This window comes from Chroicocephalus ridibundus, chromosome 15 (assembly GCF_963924245.1).
Source record: "Chroicocephalus ridibundus chromosome 15, bChrRid1.1, whole genome shotgun sequence".
Classification (NCBI taxonomy): domain Eukaryota; kingdom Metazoa; phylum Chordata; class Aves; order Charadriiformes; family Laridae; genus Chroicocephalus; species Chroicocephalus ridibundus.
In genome coordinates this window covers 6,202,399-6,229,322 of record NC_086298.1, presented here as the reverse complement: position 1 = coordinate 6,229,322, position 26,924 = coordinate 6,202,399, and the positions used below count along the sequence as shown (strand labels likewise).

Below are 26,924 nucleotides of genomic sequence, written 5' to 3'. Positions count from 1 at the left end.
TGCCTGGGTGGGTGGGGGGGTGTCATATTTAGGGGTCTGGGCGTGTCCCCCGGCCTCGGGTGCAGCACCCCTGGGTGCAGGGTGTGCAGCGATGGCCGGTGCATCTGCAGATGCTCTGGTCCCACTTTTGGATGCTGTTCCTCTTGCAGCCGCCGGTGGAGGGCAGGCTGGGCTCAGCAAACGTCTCACCGGGGGGGACCTCTTGAGGGGCTCCCCTGGCGTCTCACAGGCCCCCCCGGGGGGGTCAGAGCCCTGGGAAGCGGTGGAGGGGACACAGGGCGCTGGGGGGTCACCCATGCAGGGGACAGGTCAGACCCTGGCTGAGGTGGAGAGGAACTTTTGGTTCTGAACCACCCGGCCTCACTCAGCCCCTCTGCTAAAGGGAATGGGGAAAGCTCAGCCTCCCCGGAATCCTCTGGAGATGGATGGTTTGAAGTGGTACAGGAGGAGATGGGAGCACTGCTCTCCCTTCTGGAAGAGATGGCCCTGCTGCCCTGCACACAGAAGGCAGAGGGGCCGTGGGGCAAGGCTGTTTCTGCCTGTCTGAGAGCAGTTAGGCTAAAAAAGCCAAGCAAATTCTGCATTCAGGGCACTGCCCGTTAAATGCAGCTGTAAATAGCTTTAGAAGCTTATGGAAGTATGGCTGTTATTTATTTGCATTAAGCCCATCCAGAGATGGGCCTGTATTTTTGGGTTTTGGAGATAAATGAGGATTATAGGCACAGCCGAAGTCTGTGCAAGGAGCAGGATTTACCCCTTGCTGGTGCTGACACAACTGAAGGGCCGGAGCATAGCATGGAGCTCACCCCGAGCCCTGCGTTCCCAGCCAGCTGTGAGGGGCTGGAAGGTTGTATGTGCAGGGCGCAGGCAGGAGGAGAAGGATGGAGCCCCCCTGAGGTGAGAGCTCCTGTCCTGGGGAGACGGGGGGGATGCTGAGTGACTGTGAAACAGCCCAGCAAACCGCACGGAGGGCTCTGATACTTTGATAGAGGAGACCTGCAGAGCTCAGCGGTACCGACGGAGCACGGTGCTGTGCCAGAGGGCTGGGGGGTGCACGTACCACGTACGCATGTCTCCGTGCCAGATTTCCCCGGGGAGCCCCGGGAAGGTGTGTTCGCAGCTGTGAGTTATGCTGTAAGGAGCAGCCCTGCCTGGCGATGCTGATGGCACAGCAGCGTTGGGGGAGTTAAAAGTAGCAGCTCTGGTCCCTGCTGGAGATCTGGTGGCTGGGGACAATTCACCTTTTTCGCTGTGTTTGTCCTTACTGAGGAGGGTTGTGTCACGGTTGGCAGTGCTTCGAGACTCCCTGCAAAACCCTGATACACTAATTAGAGTTTTTCCGCTCGCTGTCAGCTTTGCGTTGAAATCCTGGGGGCTCTTTAAAGTCCTGGTTCCTCTGGAAAAATGAAGCCTAGGTACAAGCATCCCTGAAGCTCTCAGCCCAGGAATACAGGAATATGCAAGTGTGGTACTGAGCCCAGGTCAGTGCTGGGACAAAACACTTCCAGCAGAGACGTGTTCGGAAAGAAGAAGCCAGTGCTTATCATTAAAATCAGTCTGATTTTTTTTTTTAGTTTCTTTTTATTTGTGCAATTTTAAGGAAGAAGCTAACTGAATCCTCTTTCTGGGATTAGAGACACCTTGCGAGACTCATCTCTCTCCTTTGATCGATAAGCTAAAGTCTGGCTCAACAGCTGTATATAGATAAAAGTACTATATATAAAGTATGAGGTATTATTTTTAATTAAAATACTTAAAAAGCTGTTTGCATGAGGTTAAGAAAACACCAAAATCCTTTCCTGGGTTATTATTAGCCTATTAATTTAAGCAAAGCCAAAGAGCTTTACAAACCAAATGTGTGTTTCACCACGGAGATGACTGCTTCTCCCAGACCCCGCATCCTCGACAGTGACAATAACATTAAGAAAAATGATGCTGTAACTTTTTCTCTGATCAGCATCTCTCTCCAGCTCTAGGTCCAGCTCAGCCAGGTCATGCTTTGTGTGCAGAACTGGAGAGTATTTTAGCCTAAATGCGGGTGCGGGCTTTGCAAGCTGCTCAAGACTTTTCTGGGTGAAATTAATTTCTGCTGCTGAGAAAGTCTGTGACAATCTTTAATGCTGCGTCTTTCCAGCCTCCTCCTGCCACTCTTGGCGTGCTGGAGTCTTCCCAAACAATGACAGCCACCCTCTCCTCCGCACACTGGTGAGCAAGCTTTGCCTTTAAGCAGCAACAGGGAAATATTGTGGACTAAAGAAGGGGCTATCCTTTGGTGCGCTCTTTAGAAATGGAAATATGCAATTCCCCTGGGTGGTTCCAGCGTAACCGGGAGCAGGCCGAGGGACGGCGTCTCCCCCTCTCCGGTTTGAAGGGGCTGCGTTGCAGGGGATTCCACCAAAATGATGGTGTGCAGAAAGTGCCTGTGTCTCATCATCCCGGCAGGGAAGGGCCAGCAGCTTTCCTCCTTAAAGCGGAAAGGCTTCTCTAGGGAAGCAAATGTCTTTAGGGACGTTTTCTGCTTATTTCTAGAACAGCAGGGGATGGCCAGGCTGTGTGGCTGGGTGAGGCTCGGGGAACAGGGTTGGGTCCTGCTCTGCTCTTTTCAAGCCTGGCCCATTTCAGTGGCAAATCCCACCTTCCAAAATAACCTGGGGTTTGTCCCTCTTTTCTCCTGGTTAATTAGAAATCCCACCCATAGGCACAAATGATGCCAGGCCATGCTCTGGGAGAGCTTTGGGCAGTTGGGGCCATGCAACCCCAGGAATCACAGGCTATGGTGACTCTGCCTGAGGCCAGGACATCCCCCTGCTCGGGAAAGGAGGTCATTGCCCAGATGTCCCCAGATCCCAGGCTTGTGAAGTGGGATACGACCCCTGCTATGCCATGTCCCCCTCCTCGGTATGGCTCTGCCTTCCTCCAGGGTGCCAAGAAGCCCTCCCCAGGGATGCCAGCATCTCACCAGCCTGGGCAGGAGTCAGGGTCTGTCCTGCCCTGGAGGTGATGGCTCCCACCACCGCATGGGGCCCTGCATGCCCCCAGCACTATGCCAACGGGGGCGAGGACACGAGGGCGGCCAGAGCCTCCCTCCTCGCCTCCGGCCATCCAAGTGGCCTCCATCTCGGCCGCAGGAAGAGGCTAACAGCGGCGGGCCAGCCACCTCCTCAGCTTTGAGTATCACTTTCAGCTATTCTGAAGGTTAAACGCCTGTTTAGAGCTCCCTATTGAAGGTAGAGCCGGGGGTGCGGCATTGTTCGGCCGCCCTCCCGCTTTGTCTGGCCGCTTTCAGGGATGCCCTGAATGGGAAGCGGCCTCCCCAGCCCAGTACCCCGGCAGAAGGGCTCCTGGGGGAGAGCCGCTTCCTCCCGCCCTAATGACATTCAGGCCTCCATCGGTTCAGCTCCCGCTTTCTTTCTGCTGCAGTTTAACCCGGGCACAGAGGCCGGGCTCCATCTTACTGATCTCTGCTTGACACCCAATTACCACATGAATGGCAGAGAAAGGCTGCAAAAGGCTTTAACTCCCACTGACCCTCCTTCCCCTCTGCCTGCTTCCCCCTCTCCCCGTCCTACCCCCTCGCCTTTCTCCGGCGGAGGGAGTTCAAAACTGAGACGGGGGAAATCAAACAAAGCCCCGAGTAAGGAAACCCATTGTCACCGCCTCCGCGATGGCTCCCCTTTCGCCAGCTATTGTTCCCCTTGAAGTTTGACTTGCTGTGTGGAAGGATGCGAGCAGCTGTTTGCGCATTCCCCTGATGTTTTATTGAAAAATAATTGAATCGTCAGTTCAGGGCTCTCTGATATAATGTTTCCTCATAGCACTGGGCCCTGTTGTATTTATAAACTATGTTTCCCTGTAAAACGTGATGGCGACCTAAACCGTTTCCTCCAGAATAAACCCTCAGCGGAGGGACAGAGGCATGCCCCTTCTGCGCTCAAGGGGAAAGAAAAACCCTGCAAACAGCACGAAAAAAAACAAACCAAACCAAAACAAAAAAAAAAACCCAAACAAGCCAGAACTGAGACAAAAGAAATTAAACGCTCTTTATTGCCAGGCTCAATTTCCAACCTGTTCTTTTGTTTGGTGCAGTTGACTTTGTGGGAGGGGAAAGGCGGGCGCAGACGGAGCACCCTGGTCAGCTGCCTCTTGCCCAGCATAACCGGGGTGAGCAGCATGGCTACCTGGGGATGCCATCCTACGCTGGGGATCGAGTGAGGGACCTGCCGTAGAAAATTGGGTATAAAACGAGAAGTTTATCTTAACTAAAGCACAGTGACACATCCCTGGGTTTGAACAAGACGACGGTGTTACAGCAAACTGAACCGGGGGTACGCATTCGAGGCAGGAGCCTTGTCTTTATCTAGTTTTGCTTTATGTACCCGTTTATCAAATACCATCGATGTTCACAGCATTTTAGAAATAATAATGTCAGCATTACACTTTCTCGAGGAGATTACACTTTTGCTTTCCCCATCCCCAAGCACATGCCGGAGGATTTGTGACGCTCTGATTTCAGCACCCAGCACAGAGATGAGACTCGCTCCTCTCCCAAGCACACGATGTCCATAAAAATGTCCCCCATATCTCATGTGCTTGCTGACTGCATTTCCAGGGCAATTGTTAACAGTAACTGGCTTTGAATGCTCGAATGAGCCAAATTCGTATTTATGATTACCGATCTCTTTCTTTTTAAATTCTTTTTGCTTTTATGGGGAAATACTAACACTAAATCTGTAATATTTTGTTGTATTTCTATAACTAGGGAATTGAGATTCTTTTAGGAGCCAGTTCTTCTATTATTTGGCCTCATAAATTATTTCTGGAAGCAAGAAGAGTAGCTCATATAAAACCATAACTGCAAACACTGATCTGGAGTCCAGATTACCAGATCCTCTGTATACAAGAGTGCTTCAGTCATTTCTGAAGTGTAATGAAGTAAGATTTTTGTCTAAGGCTTCTTTCCTCAGCTGGTTTCCCATACAATCAGTTCAACATCCTGGGCCGTATCTCTGAGATACTTAAAAGCTAGGGGATTTAGCAATATTTAAAATCCAGCTGGAATTTTTGGATGAAGACCATGGTCAACAGCTTCACGTCTCTGCCATCACGTAACCCGGGCAGCAACGGCAGCGTTCATCTGCGCTGGGGACCAGCCTTTCCTGGGGCCCAGCCCAGAGAATGATCTCCTCTGAGAACAAAAGGCCATTACAAACACCACCACCTTCTGCTCTCGGGGTTAGGCATACTCTGACCTCCGTTAGCATAAACGAAGAGCAATCTGTCTGCGTAAATTTATGCCCCTTACACATAATGCATCTTGTATATGTGTATATATTACATTTCTATGTGCATGTGTGCACGCATACATGTCTTTTTTAAATCCAAACCCTCCACTGAGTGGAGGGACGGTTAAGGGGCTGCAGTTTTTCCACCAGTGCTGCCCAGTTGCAGCCCCATGTTGTGGGGGAGAGAAGCCTGCGCCGTTGCACAGCCCAGCTGTCACCACCATGGCTGCATCCCGCCCGCGCACACGCTTCTCCCTCTGGGGACAGGAGGAGAAAACAAACAGGCGACAGATGTGAGCCGCGTTGTTTAACGCGGTGCTGGAAGGTGCCCGGTGCCGTGGGGATGCGCTCGCTGGGAGAGGCTGCCCCGAGCAGAAGGGGATGCTCAACTGCTGCCTTCTCCGACGCGCAGAGGCACATCTTCCATGGTGGCGACAGGAGCGGTTGTTAGTCTCACCCGGCCTCGCCATTTCTGCATCCTCACTAAAAATTCAAATTAACTGCAAGGCAGCAGGTTGGCCTCGCTGCTGGGAAACCCCTGCTGCAGCTCCTTGCCTTTGCGCAGCTGAAGCATTCTCAACATGTGAAAAAGGGCTCTGTGCACAGCAAGATGCCAACTTAATGCAGAAATAGGTATTTCAAAATAACATTGCCCTGTGTAAGTGCCTAGCGCACACCTCTGGAGGCATGGGCCTCCATTCCAGCAGCCCTGAGGAGAGCGTGCGCCCGGCTGCCGGGCCCCAGAGCTAAGGAAGCTCGGCTGAGGGCTCTCCCTAGGCCAGGCCAACCCGTTCGGCCCGCGACCCGGCGGCCAGGCCCCGGGGAACGGCGGGGCCCTGACAGGCCGCGGCCGCCAGACCCGAAGCCACCGCCCCCCACTCCGCCATTCCCGCCGTTGCCGGGCAACGCGGCGCGGCCGGAAGCCGGCGCGGCACTTCCGGCGCCGTCCGCGCGCGCCTTCCCCTCCCGCCCGCCGCCGCCAAGATGGCGGCGCCCGTGTCGCTGCAGGTGGAGTTCGGGTGAGCGCGGGCGGCGGCGGCGGCTGGGCCTGGGGGGCCGCAGCGGGGGCCGGGACCCGGGCGGAGGGTAGGGCCGGGCTGGGCCCCTCGGTGAGGCGGCAGCGGCCCTGAGGCGGAGCGGCTGTTGCGCGCGGCCTAGGGGCCCTCTACGAGCTCGTCTGGGCCCGGGTGCCGCCGCTGTGGCGGGGCTGTGGGTGCAGCCGCCCGTGCGGAACCAGGCCGGGTTGTTAGGCACCGCCGGGGCCCCTTCTGCAGCGCTGCGGTGCGGCCTCGGCCTCGGCCTCGGCCCCGCCGGTGCGGCCCAGGCAGCGCGGGGCTGGGCCCGGGCGGCGCCGCCCGACCCTGCCCTCCTCCGCCGAGGCGGCGGCGTGGCCTCGCCTGCGGCTCGGTGTGAGCGTCTCGTACGAGTCCTTTCTTTTCTCCCCTTTTAACCTTTTTTTTTTTTAAATTATTAAAATTATTTATAAAAACCTTCCACTCGTTTTTCGGCTTTTTTCTCTGTGTGTATGTATACATGTGTTTGTATGTGTGTGTACACGCACACTCACTCGCTTTATGTTTCAGTTATTTCAGTTCAGTGTAAAGTAGCCGGGTTCCCGCTTTGTAGCATTTCGGTTTTCAGGTCTTCGTTGCTGTAGGACCTGCGTTGCTAACGCTCTGTCGCTGGGAAGTTAAAGTGTTTGCGGTGGAAGTCTGTGCACATTTATGGAAATACTTGTGTTATTTTGTTAAAGCCTCCTTTTAGCAGAAGCTAAAAGGCTACTATTTATTTGCTTTTTCCCACCCTTTCACAAACACAGAGATGTCATAACCCTTTAAATACCCTTCTCCTTAAGAATCCTTTCCTCAGTCTTTCCCACTTCCAGCTGCAGCAACTCTCCTAATTTTCCCAGAAGAGTGAGATGCATTTTTGCTTCCCTTGGAAATGCATAAATGAGCTCTCTATGTACAAATCACAGCTGAGTTCCCCACAGCTAGCGCATTACAGAAGGACCTTATCTTGCAATCTACATTTCCCGCTGTAACAAAGCGTGACCTTGTTTTCATTACATAAAAAAATGTTTTTCATATAATTGCTGTGACTTGTTCTCTTGCATGAATCTCGGCTCATGTTAATAGTCGCTGCTTCAATTTTCAGATAACTATTTTTTGTCAGCTGGTGGAAGAACACCAACAGAGTGCTCTTTAGGAGAGTTGCTGCATATAAGTAATGCTGCTGAGGGCATAACAAGGGTTCTCTTGTGCTCTTCCATTGCAGAGCCAAGAAAACCTAGTGTGGCATTTTTAGATATTGAATTTAAAGGAACTTAGTAATGTCTGGATGTGTCTTTGTTGATATTTAGGTGGGGGTTATTTATTTTAAATACTTCTCTTTATTGTGTTGCTTTCCAAGGGATGCAAGGCACCAATAAGTTTCCAGGAAGTAACTTCATAAGAAAATTTTTCTGAAGTAATCTACGTTTAAGTTGGAAGAACATTTTGCCAGTTATATGCTCTTTGAAAATGGGTTGGTCGTTTTTCTACCTCAGTTGAGTGTCAAGTGAGTTGAGTTTTTTAAGGGTTTCCTAATTGTTAAAACTGTTCAGGCCATCCTGTTCAGTATGGAGTCAAGAGCTCACACTATCTGCTTCTGTGTCCCATATCTTAAAGTAGCATCCATGTTTATTATCCATGTCCCTACTCACATGATAAAGTTTTATAATCTTCTCAGACAGTTTGGCCTGTGGTCTCACAACATCAGGAAAACTGATTTATGTTTTTAAGGTCCAAGATTTTCACAACTGTTCTTTTTCCAGAAAAGGGATGTAGGTGAGGTGCTTGCTGAGCCTTGTAAGTTGCAGTTACAAAAATGAATTATAATTGTTTTTACAAGCCCAAGGAGATTAGGTACCTAGACCCAATTTAAATTCCATTTTTTTCAGGTGTGAGCACCAGCTCCTGTACTTGCTGGCCTCTGCTTGATCTCTTGTGCTTGCAAAGGCCATCGCTTGGTTATCTGAGCCTAATCTCCCAGTACGTTCTGAATGTCAGAAGAGGGATGTTCATCAGTTGTTCAGTGGAGGACGATTGCACCTTTATTTATTTATTTTTACTTTAACTTATCATCATCGCTTGCTCCGCTTGCTTCTCCCAGTCAAGTCCCTCCTGAGAGGGAATGCTTTGTAGTGAGTAGATGGAGAAAGGGTTGCCAGGACTGAAGGACTGCTGGCTCTGCAGCTGACTTGCTGTGTGACCTCGTGTGAGTCATTTCCTCCCTCTGTTTACAAGTGGAAACGGGGGGGAATATTTATTGCAGAAGGATGCTACGATTTTTCACATTTTGTGAAATGCCTTGAGACTTCTGGCTAGAAGGTGTTAGGGACGAACGACGTTGAATGTGGTGTGGTGGCGGTAATATCGTTTGGATTGAAGCAATGCCAATAGCTGAAGGGAGAGGGAAGGCGTGAGGCTAGAGACACTGCACGGCGGCTTGTGAGCGCGTTGGGATGGGAGCCATTTTCCTGTTCTGTTGGGACGATGCCTGGCACCGTGGGGTTCTGGCCTGCGATGGAGCCTCCTGTATGTGTTGGCGATGGGAGATGGCAACTTCCCCTATGAACTTGTGGTTTGTGAGAGGAAAAAAAAGACAAAGAGAATCCTGTGCTAAATATAGTCTGTGTCATTTGTTTTCTCTGTTGTGGCATCTATGTAAATCGCCTCTTTTGTACTGTCTTCCTTTTGACAATAAAGCAAAATCTCAGTGGTTCATTGTTTTTATTTCAGAGGTGGTGCAGAACTCTTGTTTGATGGTGTCAAAAAGCATCAGGTGACTTTGCCCTGTCAACCAGAGCCTTGTGAGTATCAGAACCTGTTGGATAACTTGAAAGAATGACAACAAATGAAACAAAGCTGGTTTGTACAGCAGTTTCATTAGTTGGCAACAAGAATCAATGTATTTTAAAAGCGCTTTCGTACATGCCGTGGATCAGATAGCTTGGCAGACGATGGTTAGTCCTCAAAGTAAATACCAAGCAGAAATAGTCTGGGCGTTTTTCCTGTCCTCTAAGCACTTGTCAATCGAGTCCTTCTTTAAGACTTTTGCCTCCCTCCTCCTGGCCAGGCAACAGCCTCTGAATGTTTCCATCAAGTCTACATTTGTCTGGCTTGATACGTGAAAGCACCAATAACCTTCTCTCCCCCTTGTTTTGCCTTGCCTGTTCTGAGGTTTCCAAGAGGCATATATACATAATATATATCTGTGTGTGCGTATATAAGTAGTATATAGATATATGGGTGTGCGTATAGCACTGTAACATAAATGTATTTTATCTACTCATTTGACATTCAAACATATGTAATCGTTTTATATTAACTATGCAGTTGAAAATGCAAAGCTGATGCTCAAATGTGATGCTGGACACGTTGCCTATAGCCTTCCCTACAATAAAAAAATAGGATGCTGTTAAGATAAAGACGTGAGTGTCCCAGTGATAAACAGTCATAATCTCTGGTTTGTGATTTGGAATATCAATACTGAGAAGTGCTGTACTAACTCTCTTGTTTCTCCTTATGTGTGCGCATACTTCAGTCGCAACGTAATTTTGCCGCAGGTATGTTTTGAATTCTTCCAGCTAGATAGTAATGCTTTATGCTATTTGAGAGTGGGATTATAAACTGAAATAATGCAAAGCGTCAGGGAATGTTAACAACTAATATCTCATGAATGGCTAATACCATAATCTATGTGCTGTGAACGTTCAGGCCTGAAATCTTCTTGCTGTGCCTGGAAGTAATTAGAGATTGGTAGAAGCGCTTTTGATGGTTGGACATAAGTATGTGTAATTCAAATATAATAGGAGCACTGGAATAGTGTGTTATCTTGTGGTTAAGGATGGGGACTAGGGATCCAGAAACATGACCTGATGCTGATTTGCTTTGTGAGTTTAGTCGTGTTGCTTAACTTTCCCCTGTTGCTAGTGAAGTAGTGGTGATACTTTCATGTATCACAAGAGAGTTCAGCATTAAATTCCAGCACTGTTAAAGCACTTAAGATCCTTAAATGGAATATACTAAAGGCGTGCCAAAACACTAATTTAGTTGGTTTATAAACTTGGGGGTTAGAGCATCATTTTCTTCAGTGTTCTGTAAATTTAAAATACCCACTGATATCCGCTGCATTGGTGGTGTTCAAACCATGCTCAAGAAGAAGGAGTTATTACGTGAGATGCTTATTTCTGCCAGGGGAAGGGGGGAGATTAAGAATGATTCTTCTAGCCCAATGGTCGTCAGCGGTGCAGTTGTACGTGGCCTAATCCATTCCCACTTGAAATTGCTGGGAAGACTTCTATAGACTTCACTGGGAGCTGGATTTATCCTAAAGGATAAATCTTTCCCTGAAGATCTTGCTCAGTCTCAGGGGTCAAACTCATGATCTCCAGTGATTCATTCTAGACTCATCTAACGCATTTTTGCTCCCAGCTTTTCGTGCTGCCTTCTGTTTCAGATGCTGCTGTCCTTGCAACAAGAGTGGCAGAACGGACAGTGTGTCCACTTGCCAGCCCCCCTGGTTTGCAGCCTGCTGTTTTCGTGTGCATTAAGTGACAGGGAGGTTTCAGATTTTGGGCAGGTTGTGGATTGCAGCGGCTGAGGAGCAGACACTAAATTGTGAGGCTTCTGCTATAGTGACACTTAGACGCAGCACAGGGGTGGGACAGAAGTGTAGTTAACATCTGACAGTAAGGGATCGCTGGAGACACCCCTCATAATATTTCTGTATGAGAATTATGTTGTAGAAGTGAGGAATCAGTAGAAACGGATCAGAAGCACGTGAATAAGAAATTTGTTAAATTCTTGCAATTTTCTGTTATTCCTAATGCCTCGTATTTTCCTCATTCACGTTAAGAAAGTTTAATTCCCCTATCTTTGGGTAAATAATGATATATGTAGTATGTTCCCTGCTGCCCTTGTGCTGCCAGAATTACAATGATGAGAAAAAAAAACAGCTCAGTTCTACTTGGTGCATATTTCCTGTTGCTTACCTTACCCGAAGTGTCCATCACTTATTACTCTGGGGAAGGACCTGTAGTATGAACACTGTTTGAAGACGTGCACTTCTAACCCCATTTTAACTGATTTCATTAGCCGTCAAGCTTATTTTTGGCCATTTTGGCCTCTCTTACCCACTCTTCTTTTCTTTCTAGGTTATTTTTGTCTTTGTCCTCCTTTTTGCAGAGCAGCTGCTTCTCTCTGGGACGTTGGACCCAGCTATATTTTAATTTTTTAGGCATTTTTATATATACCCTGGAGGTGAGGGAAGGTGGAAAATTATATGAAGAAGTACCTGCAAATATTTATATGACTAAAAGAAGCTGTGCTCCATAGTTGACAAGGGCAGTGTTGCCTGAATGATAATAATGTTGTTTGAACGAATTCTTATGTCATCATTTCCTTTTTCCTGGTAACAGGCACTAGGTGGAAAGTAGGTGGGTTCCAGATCCAGTTAACTTTTTCAAGAAGGTTTGATTCTCTGTCCTTTTCTGATGCCTGGAGAGATTAGGAAAGACAGGAGGAAGGAAGCTGCAAATGGGCCAAGAGCAAGCCACGAGGGGTACGGCCGTGTGGCGGCACCTACTTTTGTTATCCAAGGGGCTTTTTGTATCCTAATGTCAGTAAAGCAGCAGTTCTTTATTTCCAAAGCAGAGCTGTTTTAGCCTGCATGTTGAAGTTGCTGCCAAATAGGAACTTAAAAAGGTGTGATCTATATGTACAGGCAGACAGATTTACATAAGCCAGACTTTGTGCGGGACTCTCTAATCTTTTAGAGCTGTGGCGGGAAGAAGACCTCAGGTTAAACAAGAAGCTTGTCCCAAATTGCTGGCTATTTTGATGATCCCATTGATAATGCTGTTAGAGGATCTAAAGGCATTAATGCCCTGTTGGCTTATTCTGCATAAAAACAGTGTGTGTGGGAGAAGGCAGCTGCGGGAATAACGATATTTGTCACATGGAGAGAGGATTAAATTGGCAGGGAAATCAACTTTATTTTCAAGCTTCTAAGAGGCTATTAGAGACAATGGAGCATAAAAGAGAGAAACCCTAAATTAAAAACTGAAAATGTATTTGGCAGCCTCCTCCTGAAACAAGCCACAGTAATTTAACCAAGTGCTTCAGTAATCAAATAGATCATTGTGTGACTGCCCTGCAAGTGATGCCGGAGCTCCTTCCTCCATCTCGCTGGGACTCACAGTGGTGGATTTGTCTATGGCCATGCGAGTTGCATGGACGCTGCTGGAAGGGTAGGAAGTCACTGGCATTGTTTAACCCCTGTAGTCAGTTCAGTTTCAGCTCGGCAGCATCGTGCTGATGAAGAGTGTTTACAAAACCCCTCTGCTGTGCTCTCTACTGGGTGTTGTATCCGGAGGTTGGGGCTGTTTGTAAAGTCTCTGGCAGTTGTGCTGCAGGCTGCTCAGCAGCGGGTCCAGGCCTTCGAATTCCAACTTCTCCTGTGGTTTCAGTGATGGGACTTGTGTTTTTGGAGCAGCAGCGATCCCTTGGACCTTCTGGGGTAATCAAGAATTCACTGTGTGTTTTGGCACTTACAAGCCTGGAAGGATAAATTTCTAATCAGTGTGTTTTGGTAATTGTTAGTGGTTTCCCTTTACCAAAACCCCGGGGAAAAAGCCTGTTGCTAATCACATTTTTTTCAGAGGGAAAATGAAAATAATCTGCCAAGTGCTGCTTATGTTAAATCCCCGTAGAGAAGAGCATGGTCTGCTCCTCGAGAGCTTTGCTTTCCAGGGGCCTTGTTCTGCACAGCATGGAGGACTGCTGGGGAGCTGGGAGCATTCATCTTCTCGGAGAAGAGCCTGGGGATCTCAACAGATCAGACCTGTGTTACAGGCAGAGTGGCTTAAAAAATACGGCATGGCATGTGTTCAGAGTCGCCTGGGCTGCTATGCCAAAACAACGTGTAAAATCAAGAGTGGCAGTTGGCATCGGTTGTGTGTAAATGCCCGCTGCTATTGCTAGGTAGTACATCGTAGATAAATTATTAATACTCTGGCATGATTTTATTGCTCTGTTTATTATTCCTAACATTTTAAACCTTGCTCCAAAGAAGGAATAGAAATATATTTGATAATGCAGAGACTTATTAGAAGAATGATAAATAACGGCCGTAGCTCTGTAGAATTTCATGCAGTCAAATCTTTTTAACCACAGTGTATGGTACCCGCGGGTCTCAAGTGACTCTGGGGTTATTCCCCTACTTGTGCATCTCTTTTAGGAAGGTGATTATAGATTGGCTGGCAAGGAAAAGAGGATGCGGTGGGTTACGCAGGGTTGGACCTCAGCCTGGAGTGGCTCAGCCCTGGATCCTGGCAGTTCTTTCCAGCAATCGGTGTGAGCAGCTGCCTTTGCAGTGCCGGGAGCCCGGCGTAATGCTGCAGGGCTGCCGTGGCTGCGATCGATGCTGCATTTGCAGCCCTGGTGCGGGGCTCAGCGGCTGCCCGTACGGCTTCAGGTCCCCGTCCCAGCAAGGCCACGCGTCGCTTCTGCGCAAGGAACCGAGTCCTTCAGAGAGACCGGGGAAACAAACGCGCGGCTTCGCAGGAGCAGTCCCAGCGCTCTCCTGGGAGGCCGTGGAGCCCCGTTACCGGATCAGCTCATCCCAACTCATTGTGGAAGGAGCTTCCCAGGCACTGAGAAACCAGCTCTTGTGTGTGACCAAATCCCTGGGATAACAAAGCGTGGCTGTTCCACCGTCCTTCCCAGCCACTGTATTGCAGTGCGGACACCTAGCAGGATAACCTTTCTGTGCCAGCCCCCCCCCCCCGCTCTCTCTTTTCTCTTGGTGGGATTTGCTGTGCTGACAGCGCTGTTAGAGGGTGGCAGCGGAGCAGGGCTGGGGAGGAGGATCTGGGCCCTTTAAACCGCTTAGCATGCGGTTCACACGGCTCCGGGCCAGCTGTTCCTTTCTCCTCCTGCCCTCACTCGCAGGAGTTGTTTGCTGAGCTCAGAGCTCCTGTGCAAAATTGCTTTTCAAAAGAGCCACTTTCTGCTTAATTAAACAATGAGCCGCCGTCCCTCTGCACATCTGTAAAGCTCCCTCTGCAGCCCCTTTATCCCACAAACTGCTCCATTCTTACCTCCATTCACTTGTAAATCTTATCCCCCTCTCCTCCACCCTGATCATCTCACTGGCCCTTTCTTTTCCCCTTTCAAGTAAGACTGAGGGGCTTGGAGTATCTGTGGGGGTGGCTGGGTTGGGTGGACAGGAATCGGTTTAATGGTGCTTGCCGTATATGAAAGTCTAATAATAGCAAAGCAGATCTCAGCCCGCGAGTGAGAGGCGAGGACTGGACTCTGCACGATTTCTCCATTTAGAGGAATAAAATCATGGCAGTTCCCGAGCCGAGCTGAGACACTGACTCATCCAGCAGCCAGGGGGGACACCAGCCACCAGCCAGGCTGGGAGGGGGGCAAGGAGTTGACTTCAAGGCGGTTTCTGATCCAGCTGGCAGTGCCAGGGAGAGCCCAGCCCAGGGGATTCCCTCGGCCAGGCTGGCTGCGTGCAGGGCAGTGCCAGGCTGCCAGGGAATCCCTCTGCATGCTGGCAGGAGCAGCCACCTTCCTCTGGGGTCTAGGGTCTCGCATCAGCTCTGCTTAGTCTCTTGTAACAAAGATAAGGTTTCCTTTTTAACCCTCAGTGTGTGCGCACGCACACATAAAACCCAGAAGCCAGGAAAATAGGAGAAAGGGGAAATTTCAGTTTGATGGATTTTGGCTAAGCTTTACGCCCGCAGTTAGTAATGCATTCTCTGAATTGTCTTCCTGAGCAGCTTAAAAAAATTAACCAGCAACATTCAAGGTTAAGCAGGATAAATGAATGGAAAAGTGATGAGGTGGGATATCTCCTTTATCACCGGGAAGGACAGATTATAGCCAGGGTGACGCAATATCATCTAGCATAGATTGATAGGGAGGGATGAAGAAATGGGAGTTCGGTGCATTAGCAGAAGATTCCTGGCTGCAGAACTATTAGACCATGGCACAGTCTCCTTGGGGTTTGGTAGCAGGTCTACATTGCTCAAGCACCTTAAAAACAGAGCGGGCGAGGCTTGGGATGGTCATTTGTTGAGCATAGTCCTGCAGTGGTAGAGGGATAAAATCACAGGACCTGTTAACAAGATGTTATTTTTAATGTCTGCGATTCCCAGTCTGGCACTTCACTGCTGGTGCAATAGTCTTTGAGGCTCTCTGGGTTCCTTCCTTTGACAATTTTGAACGAGAGGCAAGACCCTGGACCAGCACTAGTGATCTGTGATCCTAATTAAAAGAGACAGTTTGGTGTGCTGGCATTTATTTGGGAGCCTGAACTGACAATAGCGTTGGGTGTTACGGAATTAGATGCTCTGACTTTGGAAATGAGTAGGGATTAGGTTTACCCTGAGGATCAGCTCGGGGCTGCTTTTTTGTCATGCGAGCTGATGGATCTGGAGGCCTGCTGCTGGCTAGCAAGTGGGATCGGAGATCCCTTGAACTTGTGTTCTCCTTCCAGGGAGTGGAAGATCCCAAGCAGCTCCTCTCCAGCTCATGAGCGTTGCAATTAAAATCTCAGGGCTGAGAATTGCTGGGTGATAGCTGGGATGTGAGTCTTTACTGCTAACAGGGGGGGCTATGAAAGACTCCTGTGATCCCTTACCCTTGTGTGGACACAAGAAAATGAGAAGAGCATTGCTCTTTTAGCTGATAAGTGAGAAAAAGATGTCATAACACAATTAAAAATTACAGAAGCCAAGACCTTCACATTCATTTGTAGCAGACAAGAACAGATGAGAGCAACGATTGGGATTCTCTTGTGTCTGGCTTTAGTTACCCCCTAATTTTTTCCTTAGTACTTAAATCACTGCCCACTCCAGTGCGTGGCAGGATTGGCTTGTGCGCTTGTCAGAGAAAATGGATTTTGCTCTTACCGCAAAATTTTGCCTTGCTGCTCACTCTGCGTAGTACTGAACCCATTTGCCTGTGACTCCATTTATATCAGCTATTCCAGGTCTTCTTCTGCAGTTTATGGCACACTATCATCTGCTTCAGCGAATGATTTGCATATCAGATGGGAGTCTGAAGGATCCCTTAGGTCCCAAGCTCTTTTAGAGAGCAGATTCCTGGAGGGACATCAAATTCAGAAGCAGAGAGAAGGCATGCACCTGGAGGGGTAGCAGGTATTGGGAGCTGGTTTGTCTCTTTTAAAAACACGCTGCTTTAGCAGGGAAAGGGGCATACAAATTGTCTTTCCATACATTTCCATGCAGGCAGGGGGAATAATGGCAGAGGAGCGGCAGGGAAGGGGCTTTGTCATGGTTACAGGCCGGTGGCTGAGAATGTGGGTGGAGCGGCGCTCGTCCAGAGTTAGTGACCTCAGCAAATTGGAGCTCAGCCATGGTCAGTATGATAAATGATCTTATTCTGGGTCAAAGAAATGGTACCCCACAGGGAGGTATCCGCAAGGCGGCCCGGGAAAGCGCTGTGCTCTTGCAGCACTGACCCCTTAGTGACCAGTGCTGCATATATCTTATTTATTACGGACCAGAAGGGAATTTTCCATGGTTTGGCCTTTATAGGGTTCCCCTGTTTCCCTGAAATAAGTTCCCAGTTCCGCAGCCACGGCAAGAATATGGGTGTAATCACACCCTCTGGGTGCCCTTCGCGGCACTGTCTGCTTTGTGTGGGTTTGTATGTGGATTTTAAGGTAGGGGACATGGAGGTGTCTGGTCATTGCGTGTGTGTGTGAATCTGCCAGCGACCTGTGCAGCTCCCTGGGAGCCGAGAGCTGCGTGTTTGTGTCAACCGGTACTACGATTGTGCAAAATCCTTCTGCGTTTCTGCACATTTATCAGTTCGGTGTGAGATCCTTCTAGAGCAACACCCAGCTTGGTGTTTCTTATTCGAGGCACTGGGTTTCTCTCTGCACACAGCAAGTGTCCTCTTTGCTGAGTTATCACTGATGAATCTGTCAGACCCGGCAGGTTTTATTGAGCTAGGAAAGATCTATGAATTTTAGCCCTGGTTTTGAGGGTGCAAACGAAGCCGGGCTCTTGTTCCAGACAGTGCTAAAATGGAGTCTTAGATGCATTTCTCTTGCAGAGGAAGCTCAGCAGATTCTTCATCAAGGAACAGTTGGAGTAATGCAGAAGATCAGGCCTTGGAGGATACGCAGGAGGACCGAGCAGACTGTGCAGTTCTGTCTGCCACAACCAGGAGCGTTTATGATGCAGCTGGGCTGAAAATGAGCCGACGCTGTTGGGTTTTTGTATGCACACTCGCTGCAGTTTTTGCATCCTGTCCGCTTGCATGACAAGCCAATGACTTTGTGTCACTGCAAGCACACACTTCGTTTTCCTGAGCTGTGTGTTTCGCTGGGTGATTTGTTTTATGTATGTATTGTGGATTTGAGCTCCCATCTGTGCACTTGAACTAAGCAGTTTTCTCAAACGTTTGTCGGTTTTTCTTTTTTTAATTAACTTTAGATTATTTTTCCTGAGAATTTGGAGAGGTTTGATGTACTGTTAGCACAGGCAACAGAAGCTGTCTCTGTATACAAATGAGACAGGGATTTCCTACCATGTGCTTCAGTCCCTCCTTTGCAGTTTGAGAATATTTCAGCTTCCTTGGCCGGTTCGCTTTTGCTTCTCTGCTGATGCTGCCAATGGCGAAGACAGTTAACGATAATTAGAGTGGATTTTTTGGTGTGGATGTTTGCTCGCTGTGAATGAAATGGAGTAGGCTACCAAAAGGATTTCGTTGAGACTGTGCAGCAATGATAAAAATATATCATTACTGGGATGAGCTGGACTTGAGTTGGGGATGCGGGAGCGAACTGTTGTATTATCTCAACTCTCACCTGAATCTCACGCCTGGGCCAAAATGCAGGGTTGCTTTTGCAGCCGAATGGCAGCAGGTGTAGTACAATGGTGCTCCTGCAAAGAGCAAATGCCTCTGTTCTGTGATGGGGGCCAGCTTCAGAACCAACATGGGTGTAAAATTGCCGTGTCGTAGTGATGGTTTAACTTGTCAGCAGATGTGGTGCCTGACCAGGCTGAGATTATTTTTCCTTCCTTATATGTCATTTGTAGAGGACCTGCTGTTGGCATAGCGAATCCTCAGCCCAGGGAGCTGGAAACCTGTTAGAGCCGTAGCGTAGTATCAGAAAGAAAATGTCTTAGGAACGCTACCTAAGTCAACTGTAAGAGATAAGCGGTTGTGCTATAATTTACCTCTTATTATTTCCATCACGATAACATATAGAGTCCTGAGCTGTTGATCAAGACTGCTTTTTGAGGCGCTGAGCTGCAAGATGGCTTCTCCCCCCACCACTTGCAATGGAAGTAATCTTGTTCCTTTTCAATATCTTACTTGTGGGAGATGGTTTTGGCGTGGCTCTGGTCATTTTTCATCCTTTATAATTGATTTGTTCTAGTAATATTGGTGTACAGAATGTAGAGACATGAAGGTGGGGGAAAAAATTCAATGCTGAGAAAGCAGCCGAAAGTATTATGTCTTAAGGTTGGCTGCAGAAAAAGGGTCTTAATTTTCATTGCCGTTTGGAGCAGGGAAGCTCCAGGCGTGCGCAGGGATATCAGGTTTTTTTCCTGTCTAAATTCTTCAGTACGGATGTACGTGACTTCTGGGGAGGAGTAAATGAATGTAGGCTCAGGTGGGGCTGGAAATAACATTTATTATGGAAGGAGTAGGGATGAGGGAGTCTTCCAGCTCAGCCTCGAATAAATCAGTCCTCTGGCCCCTTCGTCCAGGCTGCTTCGAGGTGGCTGTCTTTTATCCAGCTGGTGCGGCGTGTTTCGGTTTAAATGATCTCTCCTGAAAGGTCCCAGAGGAAAGGGCGGCTTATTCCACGCAAGGAGAATGGTATATGGCACAGCTCATTGTTGTGTGCCCTGCCGCAAGTGCATAAATATGAAACAGCTCGCGGGCGATGCTGCGGTGGGGCTGGTGTCCCCTTTGTGGCCCCCCCCCGAAGGCTCCTCTCCATCTTTCTTCCTCTACGGCTTTCATTTCTTGGTGATGGAGAGCAGGAGCTGTTTGGGTGTGAGATCCTGAGGGCTTTACGTTGCAGCAGCATTTTTCAGGGGAAGGTGAATATAGTTAACTCCTGTTCTGGTGGCTGACTGACTGGGGTGGTATATATATATATATATATATACACCTTCTGAGCAGTGCTCGCCATCCACGGTGCACGTTGCTAGGAAAGCGGCAGAAAATGGTCTATTTAGTGCTCTTAACTACGTATCATTACAAGGGAGTCATGGGTCGGCCCCAGGCGGGGATCCACCTCACCAGGCGGTTTTAAGGCACAAAGCAGCTCTTTCTGCCCTGATCAGAGCACTGGATCAGCGATACCTGTCGTGCTCCGGGCAGCCCCATGCTGGGACTGCTGTGCTGGAGGGGGGAAAACGCTGTGATCCGGAGGCACCGATGCCCTGGGAAATGGTGGAAGGGGGGGAACAGAGGGAATCTCAGAGCATCCCCCTCCCCCTTTCCCTGGGAGGAGAGGCCCCCATCTGCTGCAGATGGACATGTCCCCATCGCCTAGTTGATGTGCACCTGCCTGTGCCAGGGCTGTTCATCCTTGGCGTGACAGAAGCAATGGGGGTAATGTTATTTGGAAGAACCCCAGCTCTGCTTTGGGTAGCGTCCGCGACCCCATAAAACGCTGGGGTAAGGCAGGGACTGAGTGCATTTATTTTTCCTGGTTGTGAAGCAAACACACGGGGAACTGTACGCAGCGTTTATTTTAGCTCACGGAGGCGCGTGCGGAAAGGTTCCCTGTGACTACGGTGAACTTACCACACGTGAGGGAGATGTGGAAACCCACCCTGCCATCCCTGCTCATCCTGTGAGCGGGGCACCAGCCCTCACTGGTGGATTTGTGCCTTCAGAAAGCTTCCTCACGCCTTGAAAACAAACAAAACTCTTTCGGGGCTTTCAAAGGGCTGTTTAAAGGAGCCCCGGGAGAATAACTGATTGTGGATTCAGAATGATGAAGTGGTTTGTGGAACGGTGAAATATAGAGGCGAATGCAGGAGAACTCCACGTTGCAATTTGTCAGCTTCTCTAAACCCTGTAAGGGATTATTCCCCCCCACCCCGTCGCTTCTCACCTCTCCAATAGGAAATTAACTGATGCTATCACTAAAGAAATTGTTTTTGCCTCACAAAGTAAAATTGATACTATAAAAACTCGCCAGCAGTGTCTCCTCCTCCTTTTGCATGAAGACAAATCCTTCCTGTCACCTACTGAAATGGAAAGATAAAGGCTGAGCTTTAATAAAGAAGCTATAAGCACAAAGTGTAGAGGGAGGGAGCAGGCACGGCATGGGGAACCACGGCAGCAGGCGTAACACCCAGGGATCTTACAAGTATCCAAAATACAGCTACTGTGTCCGGTGCCTGCATGCGTGTTTAATGCATGGTTATGTACAGGTTTGTGCCCCAGAACTCACGTTTTCAAGAGCTTGTGCTGGTTTTGGTACCGATAGTGTCTACCTTTGCTCCTTTCAGGTTCGTGGGCTTGCTTGTTCGGACTTTTTAAATCTGATTAAACACACAGAGAGTTAAACGTCAATTTGTCGGGTGATAACGGAACACATGGGATGCGTTAAAGAAATCTTAACAGCGGCAGTCTCCCGCTGGATTGGTGCTTCAGCATGAACTGCATTCGTTCTTTGTGGGAAACCTCTTCTGCCGAGCTGTGGGGCTTGGGGCAGAGCTCTGAGCTCCCTCGGTGCTCTAAGGGACAGTCCTGTTTGGTGGTTTCTTTGACGGGGGGTTTGCAGCTATCCCCATCCATCCTGCGTGTTCCCCGTCTACTCTTTTGTGAATAAACAATCACTTTGTTCTGGCATCAGCTAGGAGCCGTCAGCTAGTTTGTAAACTGCTGTCCTTTCTCCTTTCAGGGGATATCAGAAACCTGCTAAAGTGGATCAAACAGAATCTGTTGAAAGAACGACCAGAATTATTTATGCAAGGGGAATCTGTGTAAGTAGAGCTGTTAAGAATCCTCCTTGTGTTTCTCTGTTGATCCCCATGGTTTGGGGTACAGGTCAATGACCATGAAAATATGGGATTTTCTAAACTGATAATGGGAGGTGTCCCGCACTACACCTTACCCTGTTCCATGGAGAGCGTCTTTTGCAGCCCTCACCCCAAATCTTTAAACCTTAAATGTGAAGCAGGGACGTGTATACTTTCTCTCGGTTGTCACCTGGAGCAGCGCAGCACACGTATCCTCAATTCCAGGAGTTTTAGCAGGTCTGTCCGTTCCCTGCTGACATCACTGGGACTGAAGCAGTCACTCAGAGAAATGCCAACAAATATTTCTTCTGGGAAATGTATTTTTATTGTCAAAATGGGGCCAGCCTTGTGGCGGGGGGGGGGGAAGCCAAGAGAAATAGAGCAGAGTGAGCTGTGCAAGCCATCCCTGACTGCGGGGTGGTGCTGGGGGTGTTTAACATTCGTCACGGATCTTTGTGAGCTGAAGCGTGTGCCAGGTCCCCTGGTAACGGGAGAGACAATTGCAGGACACTGAAGATCAAAGAGGGGGAATCCCTTTGCCTGTAATCAGGGGCACGGAGTGGATCCCGGGTGTTCAGTGCCTTTGGTAGGGGCAGCGGAATAGCTTTCCCTACCTTCACATCGAGCTCTCTGCGCTCGACTGTGATGCGTGGGTTTAATTACCTGGCTTTTCTACATCATACGGAAATGTAGTCATCTCCGAGCATCCTCAGGAATGGTGCATTTTGATTCAAATGAGCTCTGGGATTGCTCCTGCCTCCCCTTTATTTGAGCTAGAAAGGGCACAGACTGTACCTGTTTCCACCTCCGTGCTAGGATTCCTTTTTCTCTTTGGCTTTACAGGCAGTCAGCTTGTGATCTGTGCTGCAACATCCCTTGTTCTTAACTATTTGGGAAGCTTTTTAGTAGCCCTGTATCCTAATCATTTTTCTCTGTTCTGCAGGAGGCCAGGAATTTTGGTGCTCATCAACGACGCAGACTGGGAGCTAATGGTCTGTACTCCTTCAGTTTGACTTTCTTTGTTGAAAATATTGTTCTGTCTGTTCTGTGGTTGCTCTCAGAGAAGCTATTTCTGATTCTTGCCCCGAGCGAAGCATCTCGTATTTGAGGGGGAAGGGGCAGGCTGGGATCTCTCTCTCTGTATTGTACCGTGGCTGTTCAGAAGCCCGGAGCCTTTCTCTAACCTGCTGAGTCCCATCAGCCAGCCAGCGTCTGAAGAGAGATCACCCATATTCCTGGCCTCTGGCTAGGGGTTTCACACCTCTGGCTGCTGGCAGGTCTGTCCCACGCCTGGGTAACGGCTCAGTGGGTACCAGGCAGCATCACAGCCCCGGCAGACCCCCTTGGCTGGAGTAAGGTGGTGCCGTAGCAGGTGAAGGCAGCCCTGGGGAGATTTCTGCCCAAACAGGCAACTGGCACATATCTTCCCTTTTCAGCCCACTGTTGTGCTCAGACAACAAACAGCCCCTAACTATTTTCCTGCCTCAGGCAGCCACCTGTTGTGTCAAAACCCTGGTCCAGAAAGCGGTGTGGGGTAATGAACGTCAGCTCCGTGTCTGATCTCTCACCTTTGCTTCTGTTAGGATGAAAACATCGGTCTGTCCCCTTCTGCTCTCCCTAACACTCACCATCTTTTTATGAGCTGTTTTCTCTTTGCAGCTAGTATTTGGAAATGACATTTAAACCATTTTTCATTTGTTTTCTTGGCCTGCAGGGCGAGCTGGATTATAAACTCCAGGACCAGGATAATGTGCTTTTCATCTCGACATTGCACGGCGGGTGAACTCCTGGAAAAACAAGAGGATGTAAATCCAAACCCCTGGGCAAAAAAAAACCAAACAAAAACCTAAACCCACCCAAACCTCTCTTGAACTGCCCGTGCCCAGTCTCTGCATCTTCCCACCGCGTTCACTTGTTACTAGACATGCAAATAAAGCCCTGCCAGCACACGGCCTGCTGTCCGCCACAACAGCATCCATCTTTTGGTCCTCATTTCACCTCTCCTGACTGTACTTCCAGGTACCTTAACAAGCAGAGAGCACCTGCAGCATGCGGGGCTTTGTTTTTCTGTGGTGGGAGGAAGAGGGGTGCTGAACCTCGAGTAGGACGGTGGGTCTTTGCAGGCAGCGGGACGTTCTGGGGGAGCTGGGCCTGCTTTGGGGCAAGGCTGGGGGGCTTCTGCGTTGGTGCTGGGCACTGGGATTCTTTTAACACAATACTTAGTGTCAGTGCAGTCTGCACGAGCCACAGGGACGATCAGGAAAGGGCGAGACATGAAGTGCAAGGAAACAGAAGGTGACTTTACTAGTTTTTCTCTGAGGTGGCAGACATTACAGCTTCAGAGCCCTCTGTAGTGGCTTTCCACTTGTCAGGATATTTATTTCTGGGAAGTAGGAGAGAAATAGCCTTTTTTGGTTTTGTTTTTCTGATGCCTTATGCCTCTCTCATACCTGGGCTGAGGCAGGGTGAAGTACTTGCCCACAAACAATGTCAATCTATAACCATTTGGTTGGAGGGGAAACAAACCCGTGCCCGGCCTGAGACAGCACGGAGTGATAAGGGCAGCAAATTATCTTTCTGTCACCGTGATGGACAGAATTGATCATCCTGCCTTGCGTTCTGTGCGGGCGGGGAGCTGCATTGCTGCAGCCTGGCTGGGGATGGAGATGCATGGTTAAATCACGGAGACCCAGGAAGGAAAGTCAGTGGCTTTAACCCTTTCCATGAGCTGGAGGGGGAGGCTTCTTACTGCGCACCCTGAGGAAGTCCTGTGAGCGCAGCGGAAGTGGGTGTGCACAGCTCTGCTAGGGCACGGATGCTCTTTGCTTTCCAGAAGTTTCCTTGGACAGACGGAGTGGTCCACCTGCCAGCCGGGAGGCCACGGCGAGAGCACGGGGAAGGGGTCAGAGAGGATAGCATTGGCACCAACAGGTCTGAAACGTGCTGCGTGAGCTTCTAGGAGCGTCCGACCGGGATTGTCCTTCCTGTGCTCCCCCCTGCCCTGCTCACCTGCATTCTGGCATGGCTCCAGCAGCACGCGGTGGTCCCTGGCAGTGGAACTCCTGCCTGAGCAGCGGCTCTCCCGGGGCAGGGTGCTCCCCAGTGCCGTAAACTCAATCATACAATCTCAGAGCTGGTCTGCACCACGTACTTCTTGCCCCGTCCTCGGTCTCTGGGAGCTGCTGAGGAGGAGCTGGGGCGCGGTGAGCAGCACGGTGCACCAGCCCCTGCTCAGGCAGCCTGGCCTGACGCCCCCAGAGCTCCGTACCAGGAGCTTTTCCCATCCTGCGCCTGACAGAGGAGTTTCTCTGTCTGACAGAGGAGTTTGTCTGACGCAGAGGGAGTGCCGAAGAGCAATTCCCCTGTCTGACTCCAGTGACTCCTCTCACACGTTTACCCCATCACAACCTGCGTAACTAAAAGCACCCACAGACTACAATGCTGCTGCATCTGAGAAACCCTAATTTCAAGCCCACTGCTGGTAACGAACCAATATTCAGCCTTTTCCAAATCCAGCCGCAGCGACTCAAGTCCAGCTTGTGCCGTTTGTAAATGACACGGACGGGCCAAAGGCTCTTCTCTGTCCTGAGTTCACCACCATAAGCTCTGCTGGGCCAGGGGAGCGGAGGGGGGATCCCAGGTGACGGTAGGAGCTGGCTGAAAAACAATAAACCTGCGTGGCGTGCAGCTTGAAACGGGCTTAAACCCAAGTGGGAAAAGGCAGGTTCGTCTTCAGCGCTGCTGCCTGCCTGGCCTCTACGCTCTACACTGCGATTCTGCCTTAGGCTGGGCTTGTCTGTTCTTATCCCCCCCCAGCTGTTTGCTCACGATAGGATGAGTTCCTTCCCTGGGAGGTGTTATTCCCCTCGCCAGCGCAGGTAGACCCAGATGGCTTAGCTCCTGCTGTAGTAAAAGCTGCCAATCACTGCTAAAAAAAACCAAACTAGAAATGGGAAGATGAGGGAAGCCAGGGGAGGGGAGAAGAGAGGTACAGCAAAATCCTGTAACAAAAAAAAAAAAAAAAAGTTTCTGAAATAAAAGCCTTTTAAAACATTCTCTGCCTCCAGCTTTGTCCTAGATAGGCTCTTGGTGAAATTTTGCTCGGATCTTGTAATGCTTCCCTCCTCCTCCTGGGTTTCCTTGGCAGCCCCGGCCGAGTCCCTTGGCTTGTGGACTCATAAAGCCTCTCTGTTAAAAGCCTCCTCCCGGCCCTGGTTTCCAGGGGCTGCTCCGGCGGCTCCGAGCCCCGCCGCCGAGCCCGGGGCCGGGCTGCTCTCCGCCGAGCCCGGGGCTCGCTGCCCGAGCGGCGGGGTCTGTTCCCGGTTCGGCGGAGAGCCCAGCGCGGCCGGAGCGGCCTCGGTGCGCCCGGGGCGAGCGGGAGGAGGAGGGTGTCCCGGCCGGCGGGGACCTCAACCCCCGGTGCGGAGGAGTCCCCACCGCGCACCAGGGCCGGGCGCACGCCAAAATAAATTAAATTAAATTAAAATGCAATTAAAAAAAAAAAAATACCAGAAGGATAAACCGGGATGGAGCCGCAGGGCCCGGGCTCCCGCCGCGCTCGGCTCCGTCCCCGGCGAAGCGCCGGAGCCCCCGGCTCGGCCCCTCCGTCCCTGCCCGGTCCCTGCCCGGCACGGTGAGGACCCGGCCGGTATTTGACGCATTAGGACCGAATGCCCCCGGCAGCGCTGAGCGGTGCGGAGCCGCCGCCGGTGTTTTATTTAGTTTCCTTGAAATCCTGGCCGAGGCTTCCCCGGGCTGCAGCCGGGAGCGGTTCCCGGTTACCTTGCCGTGCCCCGGGCCCGGGGAAAGCTCCGTCCTTCTTCCTCCGCCCCAAAGCACCTTCCTGCAGCCCAGCCGGTGGAGTTGAAATCTCTGCTACAGATGTCCAGACACAATTCTTGGTTCGTAGGGCTCCATCGCACAAGAATTGCGTTTGGACAATCAGAAGCGGAGATTCCCGTCCCGGGCTCGCGGGGATCTTCCAAGGGGGAGTCCGGCTGGAGCCTGGAAAAGAAGGGACACACGGGCACCGAGCCGGCTGCCCGCCGCCGCCCGCTCCCCGTTTCTCGGCCCTACCGAGCCGCTGCTCCAGCCCCAACAAGTTTCCAGCGCCGCCGCGGCGCTTCGCATCCTGGTTTCGATTTAATGCCACCGCGAGGGGTTTAATTTTATCAACTCGTTTCTTACCCCTCCGAAAAAAAAAAAAAAAAAATCAGCCCTTATTAAAAAAAAAAAAAAGAGAGAAAGAGATAAAGAAAAAAATTAAACCAACATCAAGCGGAAAAAAAAAAAAAAAAGAAGAAGGGGAAAAAAAAAAAAAGCCAGAAAACGAAAACCAGCGATTCATCCCCGCCGGAGCAGCCCCGGTGGAGCGGGCACTCGGTGCGGCGGGGCCGGTGCCGCCGGCGGGGCTCGGTGCCCCGGTAGCCCCGGGGCCCGGCGGGGGGGATGCCGCGGGGCTGCGGGCACAGACCCCCGGCGCTGCGGCCGCCGCCGCTCCTGCCTCGGAGAATTAACCAATTCCAAGCGGATCGCCCTCAAAATTCGGGCACTTT

The 26,924-nt window shown here is 50.1% G+C and overlaps 1 protein-coding gene across 1 annotated transcript; it reads left to right on the top strand.

Annotated features, from left to right (window-relative positions):
• The first annotated feature begins 6,186 nt into the window (after positions 1 to 6,186).
• Positions 6,187 to 23,338, top strand: URM1 (ubiquitin related modifier 1). The gene is made up of 5 exons (XM_063353306.1): positions 6,187 to 6,301; positions 9,065 to 9,135; positions 21,252 to 21,333; positions 22,313 to 22,361; positions 23,084 to 23,338. The coding sequence occupies exons 1-5, from the start codon at positions 6,267 to 6,269 to the stop codon at positions 23,150 to 23,152; spliced, it is 306 nt and encodes a 101-aa protein (XP_063209376.1). The 5' UTR covers positions 6,187 to 6,266; the 3' UTR covers positions 23,153 to 23,338.
• Positions 23,339 to 26,924: the final 3,586 nt, after the last annotated feature.

Excerpts from the sequence above, each read along its gene's own strand:
- URM1 (XM_063353306.1), top strand. The coding sequence starts at position 6,267 with ATGGCGGCGCCCGTGTCGCTGCAGGTGGAGTTCGG. Across the intron at positions 6,302-9,064 it reads TCGCTGCAGGTGGAGTTCGG|AGGTGGTGCAGAACTCTTGT; the intron begins GTGAGCGCGGGC and ends TTTTTATTTCAG. Across the intron at positions 9,136-21,251 it reads GCCCTGTCAACCAGAGCCTT|GGGATATCAGAAACCTGCTA; the intron begins GTGAGTATCAGA and ends TTCTCCTTTCAG.